General features: G+C 41.1%; 1 protein-coding gene across 1 annotated transcript in view; it reads right to left on the reverse strand.

Annotated features, from left to right (window-relative positions):
- Positions 1 to 1,604: 1,604 nt before the first annotated feature.
- The window catches only part of cnnm2b (cyclin and CBS domain divalent metal cation transport mediator 2b), a 58,832-nt gene continuing 48,293 nt past the window's right edge, over positions 1,605 to 12,143 (reverse strand). The window contains exons 6-8 of the mRNA XM_049570913.1: positions 10,141 to 10,203; positions 7,159 to 7,337; positions 1,605 to 6,126 (exon numbers count right to left, since the gene is read on the reverse strand). Of these exons, the coding sequence (XP_049426870.1) occupies positions 5,845 to 6,126; positions 7,159 to 7,337; positions 10,141 to 10,203 (524 nt within the window). The 3' untranslated portion in view covers positions 1,605 to 5,844. The remainder of the gene's footprint in view (positions 6,127 to 7,158; positions 7,338 to 10,140; positions 10,204 to 12,143) is intronic.

A 12,143-nucleotide genomic window follows, 5' to 3' on the forward strand; every position in this document is an offset into this window, starting at 1 on the left:
TACCCAGAGAAAACCCACGCTGACACGGGGAAAACTTCCCATACAGAAGGGCTCCCCCACCCTGGATTGGAACCAGGAACCCTCTTGCTGTGAGGCGACAGTGCTAACCACTGCAAGTTAGGGCTGCAACTAACGATTATTTTCATTGTCGACTAACCTGTCGATTATTTCTTCGATTAGTCAACTAATCATTTCATCAAAAAATGCGTTAAGATGTTGAAAAATGTCGGTCTGTCTCGCTCAAACCCCAAAATTACGTCAACTAATAGTAGTAGTAGTAGTAGAATAGTAGTAGAATAGTAGAATAGTCGCCCATTATTGTAATAGTTGATTAGTCATCGATTAGTTGACTAATCATTGCACCCCTACTGCAATGCATCAGTTGTAATAATCCAGTGACATATACGATCCTGAAATGGGCCATTCTGCAAGTCCTTGGTAAAAAAACAACCCAGATCAACTTTTTTTTTTTTGGCACTGTGTCCACTATTTTTGTAGCTTCCTCTTGAATGCATGCTGCTTACAGTCTGGCACCTGGTTGGTGTTTTATAAAGTCCAGATCTCACCTGAGTGTTGTACCCAGGAACATCCAGACCACAGCAAAGTACATGCAGAGGGCACTGTCTCTGCAGATGACTCACCGCTACACATTTCTATCAAGTCATAAGTGATCACTGATACGAATTACCTCTGTATCAATCTACATGTTTTTGTTGTTGTTTTTAAGGGAAATCCTGCACAGTATACACCAGTGACTAAAAAACACAGTATAAAATGCATTATTACCTAACATGGCACACTTGACTAAATGCATCCTTAATCAAGACACTATAAACAAAATACTATTTGCAAATATGCGTTTCACATAAACTGTGAGAAACAGGAGGTTAACTCAGGCCCACGGCGCTGTGGATCAAGACACAGTTGTAACATGGTGAAAAATTCATGTTGACCACACAATAAGACAAAGAGGTAGAGGCTGTGGATACTTCTAGAAGATCATGTTTTCATTGTCCTGAGACATATGTATTGACTGCTGGTGGACATGCGTCTCACACACAATCTGAGTTCAAAGACAGTGATGACAAATTACCATAACTCAACACAAATTCATGACATGCAGCCAAAGAATGTTCCTCTTTTTATTTCTCTTACAGTGTGGAACATGATGATGTAACTAACCTAACAGCTATTGAAGTCTGAGTCTTTAAGTGATTGAAACATCTCCTTATATGTGGAAGTGAGACGAGATGTGACTGGTATGCTAAAATGTAGCTTTACAGTGATGCAAGATCTTCGAAACTAACTGAAGTGTTTGTCGTACAGCAACATAGCTGACTTTAGCCACCACAGGCTACACTTGTCTTGTACTGAATAAGGGTGTGTTTCATTGCTCATAAACTCAGCTTTAAGCTACTTTGGTGTGAGTATCAATACAAAGTGTGCATCTGTTATCCAAAGGAAACTCATATTTAGAAACTGGCTTCTTTTTATCACTAAAGAATACAGAACATTTAGGAGCAGCAGAGCTTTAGATTGAGTACATTGAGTCACCAACTGTCTGTCTGTTAATCATTCACTTTTTTATTAAACCACCAGCTGGAGGAGGCAATGGGAACGTCGTCAGGTAGAAGAAGCATTATGGACAGCACATGTGTACAGTAGCAGCGTTGGGATGGACAAAAGACCAGTTCAACACAGGCCTGCAAAGCATTCACATAATGGAAGGATGATACTCTTGTGTTCAGCAGAGGATGGAGTGTGTGAGAGAAAATGATAACAAGTGTGTGTGTATTAAAATGATGGAGTCACAGCTGATGCTTCCCCCAGTGTTTCCTGTTGTGCGTTTGGGCTTTTGTTCTACCATCATGCTTCTTGTTCTCCTGTCAGGCACTGAGTCTGTAAAGCAGAGTATGAATGTCCCGAGCACAGTTTTTACAGCCTGATCATCATTCGTCGCTTCGTCTCTGGAGTGATTGTCCCAGCAGAGCAGGAGCAGGCCTGCTGCATAGGAGCACTTTCAAGTAAACAATAAACAACAGTGAACACAGCTGCAAACAATGCAGACGTACTCTGTGTCTGGTTATACAACCGAGACGCCCCTCGTGGCTGAGCAGATGGAGAGGCTGTCCGTCCATGTGTGCTGCTTTCAGGGGCCATTACACACACACATTAGATTACATGTGGAAACAGCGACCACCAGTGGTTACAGACTGCAACTGAATATAAGGAGGACTCAGCTTTAAGACACTGATGTTGCCTGTAAGGTGGCGAGGAAACAGCCAGCGTACAGTACATGTAATGTTAATGATCAGGCCTGGAAGTGGAATCAAAGTCACGTTTTAGTCAAAGAGATAAAAATCTACGTCCCTACAGATATGAAGTAAACAGAATTACTCTACACTAAGACTTTTGTAGCTTTAGGAAAAAATTTCAAGCACATACAGTATCTTAAAACTCTTTCCTGTCTTTATGAGGTAAAACAATAAGGGCGAGCAAGTACTAAAGCAATCACATATAAAATACTAATAAAATAAACATTAAAAAGACTTGAAAGAATAGTTTGACATGTACACTTATTAGCTTTCTTGCCGAGGGGTTGAGAAGATGGAAGTGGCTCATGTCAGTGCACTAAATATGAAGCTGGAGCCAGGAGATGCTAACTTAGCTTAGCATACAGACTAAAGATGACCAGCTACTCCAGGAATTCACTGCCACAGTCCAAGAGACAGTCGTATTAGACATTTAAAAGCATAAAAAACACAACATTTTGTAATTAGAATCCTTTTTTTTTGCTGTTTTTTTTGGGGTGGAGGGGGCAGTTTTATAGTTATATCCTGTTTGTTACTTGTTAATTAGTGTAAAACATCAAGTTGTGGTTTTACAGGGGTTATGTGCCAGACTTTCTTGGCCCTGAGCAGTGACTTCCAGGAGTAATTAATGAGCCTTAGAGATGGTGATGGTCAAGCAGCAACCTCCGGGGCAAAAAAATGAAGCCAATGCCGAAGTGCCAAAAACTGCAGTTCCGCAAATGGCCACTTGAGGATGGCTCCAGCGAGTCAGTCCCCACAGACCCCCATGTTCAAATAAACATGTTTACAGCCTGGTTCAAAGAACGGTTGGGATTGCTATAGATAATCTTCCTCCATCATGACACCTGTACAAGGGTGAATTTTTATTTAACTCACCTGTTTACGTTTTATACACAATGGTGACAACATACATTCGATGACAGCTAGGTGTAGCGGTAGTGCTGTTTCTCATTCAGACTCTTTTCAGGTCAAATGTAATGTTTTGTTTGTTTAAAAAGAGTCGGATGTTCAGTTTTTCTGTCGAGTACATTTTGTTTCAATGGTTTTAAACCTGTAGTTCGCTAGAGAAAATTAGCATTAGCCTTTGTATCATCACAGTTAACGTAAATGCAATGTGCTAATCAAGCTAGCAGCTAGTGTTAAGAGTTATCACCACCCTCTCATTGACAGGACCCCTGGAATGCTGCTCAGCCTTGCAGCCAGTTTTCCCAGTGGCCACTTGGGGTACTGCAGCGAAACAATTCTCCACCATTATAAAAGAGATGTCCGTGAAACTGTTGACAGGACGCCTCAAAGTGCAAACAAGGTAAATTATGACTCTTTTATTTTAAAAGTTTGATCCATGGTGGTTTTATATTTCTAAAACTTTTCTGGGGCCGAGAAAAGCAATTTTAAAAACTGTGATGTCATCACAATGCAAAGTCTATGAGCCAAATGTGAACTTGCAGGCTGGGCCAGCGGGAGAAACAGTGGGCTGTAAACCCTGAAGATGAAAACTTTTTATGGTACATGCACCAGGTGAGCAACTCAACCGGAATAATTTTGCCATCCGGTGTTGAGTTATTATAAAAATCTGTCAAACTCTCAGCAAGAATGCACATCAGTGTATTTCCCAAAATGTCAAACTCTTCTTTAATTGTGTTTTTTTGAAATTGTGAAAGAAATAAAAAAAAATGGCTACAGAGTTTCTAATGTAAAATGAAATCAACATAAATATCTCTCTTTAATAGCAGCCAACAGTTTTAAAGAATATTTTAGATTTTGATCTGAATTAATTCAATAGTTATTAAGAATGGATTATAATCTGCGTTGTGTGGGGAGCCAAGTAAAGTGTCGTCTCTTTCACATTCACCGCTGTCAAAAAATAGCCTTTATCAACTGAACCGCCGGGTTATGTTTTATAGACACACACATGCAAGTAACACACATACAAAAAAACAAACAAACAAACAAAAAAAGCCACGACACATTCACACACATAAACAGTGGAAAAGCATAGCTGTGTATCATTCATGGACATGTTTAATGTCGAGGTTACTTTTTGTGACGTTGATGATGCTCAACATGTTAGATGAGGTCATTAATACTGTGCAATTATCAAGTTTGATTATGCGTAAAATTGGCAAAAAAAAAAAAAAAAAGACACATAACCTCCACATGCATAGGTGCCATGTCACTTTCACCTCCCCCTCCCCCCACTACACCGTGGTGAATAGTCAAAGCATCGTTACTCCCATATGAACGTAGAGCAGACGTCGTGTTTGAGGTCAAAGGATGCAAAAACATGAAAGAGACAAAGAGAAAGAGAGACTGACTAAGGACAGTTTTGCTTGTGGATGGCTGCAGTTTAGCATTTTTTCAAAAACAAAAACAAAAAACAAATATACATATACATACAATACATACATACAAATATATCTGTCAATTTATAATACAATGATTCTTTTAATTCATAATCATCTCTTAAATAAATTGCTTTCATTGCACTTTGTTAAAATAATTAATTATATGATTTCTCTTAAAGGCAATAGTGTGATTTTTTTTAAAGGTGAAAAAGATAGTGTACCATAAGCCTGATTTAGGATAATAGTAAAAATAACAGGATCTGTAATATACATACTGTATCTGTAAAAGACCCTCACCTCCTCATATACATGAACGGATGTTCGTCTACATATATGTAGCATGTCCTTTTTGATATGACACGAGAGCGCCACGCACGGCTTCATGTACATGCTCGCGCATGCTCGTATGCCAGTTTATGTCATATCATGTCTCCACGCATACATATATATACATACAATATTATAAAATAAATAAATACAGGAAAACATTCTTGGTTCATGGTTTAACGGTTTCTTTCAAAGCGGTTTTTGGTGCAGTCTTTGACCAACTGTTCACTCTGCTTGTTTGGGTTTGGGATCAACAGTCGACTGAGCCTCCCTGAAAGATGCGCGGGTGGGGGAGTTGCATTTGTGCGTGTGTATGTGTGTGTTTGGAAATGTGTCGGTGCTTGAATATGTGTGTGTATGTCAGCAAAAACACTCTGTGTCCAGTGTAAGAAGGGGGGACCAAAGTCTTTGGCCTGAGGAGAAAATACAGCGATTGTGTGTGTGTGTGTGTGTGTGTGTGTGTGTGTGTGTGTGTGTGTGTTTGTAGGGGAAAGGGACGGGGTTTGCATGCACTCTGTCGTCCTCTTGTCCAAGTCACCGCTATGAAAGTGTCAGATTGTCCCAAAATAGAAGCTCAGTTGCAGGTACTGTCCGAGTGCACCCTCTGTAAGAGGGTGTAGTACAGCAGGGATTCTGACAGCGTTCAGGTGGGGGCATTCAGGGTGACACAGCACCCGTCTTCCCCACTGCCCCTCCATGAAAGGGTCTCACTGACTGACTGGGGGCTACTGGTTGGAGCAGAACCCTCACTCTACCCACCTCTGCTTCCCACTTTCCCTCATCTCCATCTACGCCACCGCTCTGCGTGTGTCCACGTGACAGGGTGGAGGGTCTGGGGTCTCCACCAGGCTCGGCAGGGGCTAGATGGGTCCCTCGTTGTGGGCGCTGTGGTTGCTCCTGCTGAGGCCTACACAGTTCTGCTGCTGGTTGAGCAGGTGGGACGTCTCGTTGGCCACGGATACGGACACGGCAGGGGTGGTGCTTGTGATGCTGGCTGTGGTGGTGACGACTGTGGGGGTCTCCACTCCATCATGGAGCTCTGTCAGAGTGAGCTCAATCTTAGTGAACTCACTGTCTGTTGATTGGGGCGTTTTGTCCATCCGTGACGCCATTACAGCGTTCTGGTACTGTTGGCGTGTAACCTAGGAAACAAAGAGGACAGAGGCATGATGAGGTCAAATGTCACAGCAGAGGGTTGTGACCGACTGGGCTTGTGAGGCTGGTAGGCAGCTGCTTCGATCACTGAACTCAACCGCTATATGTTTGGGACAGGCCTTTAATTGCTTTTGCACAAAACTCTTACTCAGCAAAGATGGGAAATACTATTGATTTAAACCATTATAAATATTACTTGTATAAAAATTTGAAACTGAATAACATCAATTAAAACATCTGTCAACATCTGTCTTAATCTGTCATCAAAGAAAATCAAAACCTACAGAAACCTTGCACACTGAGTCCGATGCATGTTTTACACTATGCGAGACAAAATGAAAAGACACATTTCCTCGTTTGTTTCTCTCCACTGGGGTTATGTATCTGTCACCACACCCTCCCTGTCTTCCATTTGGCACCGCAGCTGCATGAAGTGGTGGAGCTGTGCTCCCTCTCTGTCTCCACATTATGTGTATGACACACATCTTCCTCTTCATCATCATCTTCTGCCTGAATATGACTATCTGACCTGTTGGATGTGAGCTATCTGGGTTAGGAAAGGATACTGTGCGACCTGGTCCTCTGTCTTGTCACAGATGTGTCCCACTGCCACATTTTCTTCATGTGGTCTCTAAAGGCTTCTGATGGATGTGGAAAATGTTTAGGACTCAGTGTGCAAATGTGACACAATGTGAGGTTGTATTTATTTTTAGACATGCGACAATTTCAGACTAAAAAAAACCCGGATGCTTTAAAATTTCATTTATTAATGAATTAATTTGTTGATTTGTCAGTCATAATACTGTATGTCAGATGTTTAATCAAACATTTTTATGAATCCCTTTTAAAATTTCAACCTTCAACTCTAATCTATTAATAAATGACACTGTAATCATATGCAAGAATCTTCTGTACCAGTTTTTATGTATACATGTAGAGAAGAGCCTCAGGCACTGCAAGGCTCTTTGCAATCATAGAGCCTCGCAGTGCCTTTCTTGCTCACCTGTGTGTGTTCTCACCTTTATATACTGCAGGTCTGAGCGCGCTCTGACTGAATAGTCAGGTACGTAGATCTGCAGAAAGGAGTTGAGCTGGTTGTTGCTGCTGCCGAGGGTCGGAGTGATGGCGTCTATACGATCGCTCCTGTTCAGGGAGTCGGAGTGGTTGAGTCCAAACGGCCGTGGAGGAGATTTATTCTCTGTGAGGAGGTGATAGTAGAGGAGAACACATTTAAAACCCAGAGCATAGGAAATACACACAGAAAACTAAGTCTAGATATAGAGCAACGTAGATATATGTTCCCTAAAGGGAAGACAAGGGGGGGAATGAAGAACTAAAACCAGACTCAGTGCTCTGTAATATTGAGACTGTGGGATATTTCTTATTAGATGTGGTATAGAGTCATGGTGGGAATATCAAAATACTCCTTTCTTCCTCCACAGCAATGTTGTGTTTTTATGCCATAGTTTTTATCTAACAACAAGTAGCAATACATGGAGATGCCATCTTTCGTATCTCAGGAAAATATTTCTGTTTAAAACTACAAAAAAATACATTCATACAGCACCAAAGACCTTCTGTCACAGCCTACTCTGTGCAAAAATTCATTATGGGGGAATCCTCACACTTCACATGCTGGGCTGTCATCAACTCTGTCCTCCTGTTGTTGTCTGTTTCTTCTGCACTGTCATTTCCACTAAAGATCTCTGAGCAAGAACAACTGCTTGTAGAGATTTCTTATAGGCACAATTTCAGAACAAGGTCTGGACTCTGCAGGGTTAACTTGATCTTGTTTGGCTGTGAGAATTTACAGATCTCATTTCATAATCGTTTTTAGCCACATCAGCAGCATGGCTCTGGGTGGCAATGTCGGCCTGTTGTTCAGCCGGTCCACCACTTTGGTCCAGACTGATATTCTGTGGTACCCAGACCTGAGTCCTAATGAGACTTTGGTGGTCCTTGACTTTACCTCTAGCACCACCATGAGGTTCACATTTATGTTCCGTGACAGATAATCATGATCCCCTCATGATGAATTCTACTAACTTGATGATCCTCTGACTTTTCTTTCACCATCATCAGATCAAAAATTTAAATTTGTCCAATAAACATTGGTTTGTGACTGAATAATCTTGGAACCTATCGATTCAACGGCCAATATTTTGGGGGTCCGGTGTGGCCAGGCCAGATATCTGGGCCAAGACTTCCTCTTATGTGTGCCGGACATTGTTAACTAATCATAGAGATATCTACATATGAAGGCATGTTAACAAAAAAAATTAATAAAAATCTTAATTTTCATTACAGGATAGCCAATGCATACTGAGACTGCATTTCTGCCAGTGTGTTCCACCTCTTTTGCACATAACTGTAGCCCGCTCAAACATGATTGGTCAATAGCACTCAAACTACAAATGGAAACCTAAGCACTTGCGATACCAAAATCTTGTCCCATTGCCTATATTCATATGTGGATATCAGATATCTGAGATTAAATAATACCTGCGAAATGACTAAAATTCCCATCAGCCTCAAGTGTACTTTGTTTAGTGCTAATTGACAAATGTTAGCATGCTAACACTCAGAGACATTACATCATCCTAACATCATGTTAGCATGGTGATCTTTCACATCCCTGCTGCTCGAATCTAATATACTTCCAAGTATGTATGACACTTGCTATTGATCCATACTGTTGTTTTGTCTGGTTAACCTGTTAATCATCACTGTAATAAGTACAGTACATCATCTATTTGGATTCTGAAATAGCTTCAGCTGCTCGGGAGCTTCAGCAGCACCTCAGATCCTGTGTACTGCTGACATTTTTCAGGTCCTATGCTAGACACAAGCACAGATTCTTGCTTTGATGTATGGAAATCTAATTTCTACATAAAGTCTTTAGGTGAAGGGAGTTTCATGCGGCAGCTATTGAGTCGGTGGTCTCCAGTGATGCTGCTTCCTTCCATGTGCTACCACATAGAAGACTTGTTCTTTCTTTTTGTTGTTTTTAATTTTTTAATTAAAGGCAGATTATGTTTTCCACTTCTTAAAGAAGCCTAGTGAAAATCACACACAACAAAGTGGAAACGGCTTGGCCAACGCTAATGCTACTACGCCGACTGGAATGTATGTAATCCCATGTTGGAATACGTGTGTGAGTGTGTGTGTGTGCGGACCGAGCGCAGTGGGCAAAAGACCTGGCATGTGAACTTTCGCGGATTAGTACTCCACTTTCTAGGGGCTGCAGAGGCCAGGTCAATCCAAAAAAAAAAAAAAAAAATGGCAGCGTGTGTCAAGAATACACATGTAATGCATTCATGTACACGCAGACACACAAACGTGCACAGCAGGGTGCAAAAACACGTTTAGAGGCGCACTGGCGGTCACTGCTTAAGAGAAGAGGAGGCTGTATTTGTTCAAGTGCATTTCCGGATGCATGTGGGTGTGTTTGTGTTCGTGGCAGTAATGTGTGGAGTGTGTGTGGCTTGGAGTACATGTGAACACATGTGTATGTGCGTGTCTTTGTATGTGCGCTCAGTGGTGTGTCCGGCAGGGGGCTGTAACTGTAGGTCTTGTTTATGTAGTCGGAAGGTTAAAGGTTAGGGGCGAGCGGGGCGGAGCCTGGGTTCGCTCTGGGGCCTCCAGTCTCCAACACCATTCAGCCACTTGACTAATGGCTCAGGGGATGAGGGTGTTAAGTCTCAATCTGAATGTGTTTTCTTCTCTCCCTCTTTCTCTTTCACGCATACACACATGAATATACAGTACATGTTGCATTCAGGTACAGACAGACTTTCAAGCATGCACCCATCAACACCTCTTGTGACCAAACATTCATGTAAGTTTAAACAAAGCGTGCGGGTTAAGCTTTAAAGACGATCTTCTGTTGTTCAGCAGAAACATCATTATTATTATTTTCAGCTCTCACATGTAATTACTGATATTAGTATGGTATGATATGTGAGGATGGGTGTATGTATAGATGGAAAATGCCACTGTACCTGGAGATCCTGCTAATGATTCAGCCCTACTGACCACAAATGTACGAGACAGAGAGAGAGGCACTGGGGGAGACAGGGAGGGTACAAGAGAGTGACAAAAGAAGAAGAAGGGAGAGTCTGTCACAGTTGGGAAACAATCAGTGCACATATAAACATAGTAAATTCAGATTCAATCTGGTAGTGAAGCGTCAGCTACACGTGTATAACCACCCATGTTTCCAGACACAACAGGAGAGCACTGCCAATCAGCTAAAGGTAAGTCAAAGAAAATGCACATTGTGTCTTATCACGACGTATCTGCTCTGTGACTGCTGAGTGCTGCACACACGACAGGGAGGTCATTCTACTACTTCACCAGTAGGTGTCTCTCAGCTCTCACCACCCATGTGAGTCACAAGAGTTGAAGGCTGAGAATAGTTCCTGTACTTTATGAATGAACTGAGAGGATCACTATGTGACGCTTTCTCATGATGTCACTGCAGGACAGGCTCATCAGTCTTGTTGTTTATAAACATTGTTTTCAGCTATTACTTAAAGACGGTCTGAGACTGATCTGTACTTGGTGACACAAAGGATAATGTGAAGGTGGACAGTGGACAAAATTTTTTGTAGTTAGAATAAACAAATGACTGTGGATGTTTTGTTTTGTTTTGTTTTTTTAGTAAAAATGTATGTGTTTTGGGAGTACTGAGCATACAACTGGATAAATAAGACTTGGAATATACTGCACGAGTTGTGTGAGAGTTTGTAAATGGATGATTTGTTATAGTTTTACTGTTCGTCCTCAATCAATCAATAACTCAGTATGTTCCCTGTTTTCCATTATAAACATGTTTCTCTACAAAACCTTTTTTAAATTTACTACAAGGAGCCAATGCTCTCAAATCTTAAACAATGTTGTCACAAGCACAAACAGAAGCAGCTGTACAATAACTTTGCTTCAACAAAAACAGCATAAAATTGGCAAAATTATTATTCAATCAAAAATAATAGATAAAAAAATGGTATTTGGTGTCCAGCTCTATTTGTGACCATTTTTTTCTGGACATAAACTACGTTCAGTTTCAATATGAATGACCTCTTTATACACTGTGCAAAAATTCAAAAGTAAACACATTTGTTTTTGGTCCCATTTTTCACAGGTTTAAGTCAAAGATCTAAGATTTTTTTTTCATTCACTCCATAGATATATTTGTCTCCAATCTTGATCATGATTTTTTCAAAATTCATGTTTGTGAGCGGCGGTATAGGGGTGCAGTGGTTAGCATTGTCGCCTCACAGCAAGAGGGTTCCTGGTTCAAAACTCAGGGTGGGGAGCCCTTCTGTGCAGAGTTTGCATGTCACTTTTCTCCAGGTACTCCGGCTTCCTCCCACAGTCCAAAGACACGCAGGTTAATTGGTGACTCTAAATTGATTGTAGGTGTGAATGTGAGTGTGAATGGTTGTCTTATCTTTGATAATCCATCCACCTGACAGGTGTTTCGTATCAAGATGCTGATTAAGCAGCATCATTGCAACACAGGTGTGTCTTGGGTTGGTGACAACAAAAGGTCACTCTAAAATGTGCAGTTTGATGACACAACATGATACCACGCCTAAGTTTTAAGGGAGTATGTCATTTGGCATGCTGACTGCAGGAATGTTTGCCAGAGCTGTTGTCAACAGACTTAAAAAAAATCAAATTCAACAATAGCTTCGTCCCCAAGGCCATCACAGAACTAAACAGAACTCAAAAACGGCAGTCACTTGTAAATGTGTAAATGCATCTGTGTTATACTGTATGTTATGTGTTGAGATATCCATGTGTGTGTGGCAAATGTATGTTGTATCTGTGGGGTATGTGTATATGTCAGGTTGGCACTCAAGATGTATGGAAGCATGAAGCAAAGTTTCCTAATAGGACAAATAAACTAATCTATCTATCTTAATGTTCATTTCACCACCATAAGATGTCTCCAGTGACGTTTCCATTAATTTGGCAGTACAGCCTCACAACACAAGTT

This window comes from Epinephelus fuscoguttatus, linkage group LG3 (assembly GCF_011397635.1).
Source record: "Epinephelus fuscoguttatus linkage group LG3, E.fuscoguttatus.final_Chr_v1".
In the NCBI taxonomy this organism is placed as follows: domain Eukaryota; kingdom Metazoa; phylum Chordata; class Actinopteri; order Perciformes; family Serranidae; genus Epinephelus; species Epinephelus fuscoguttatus.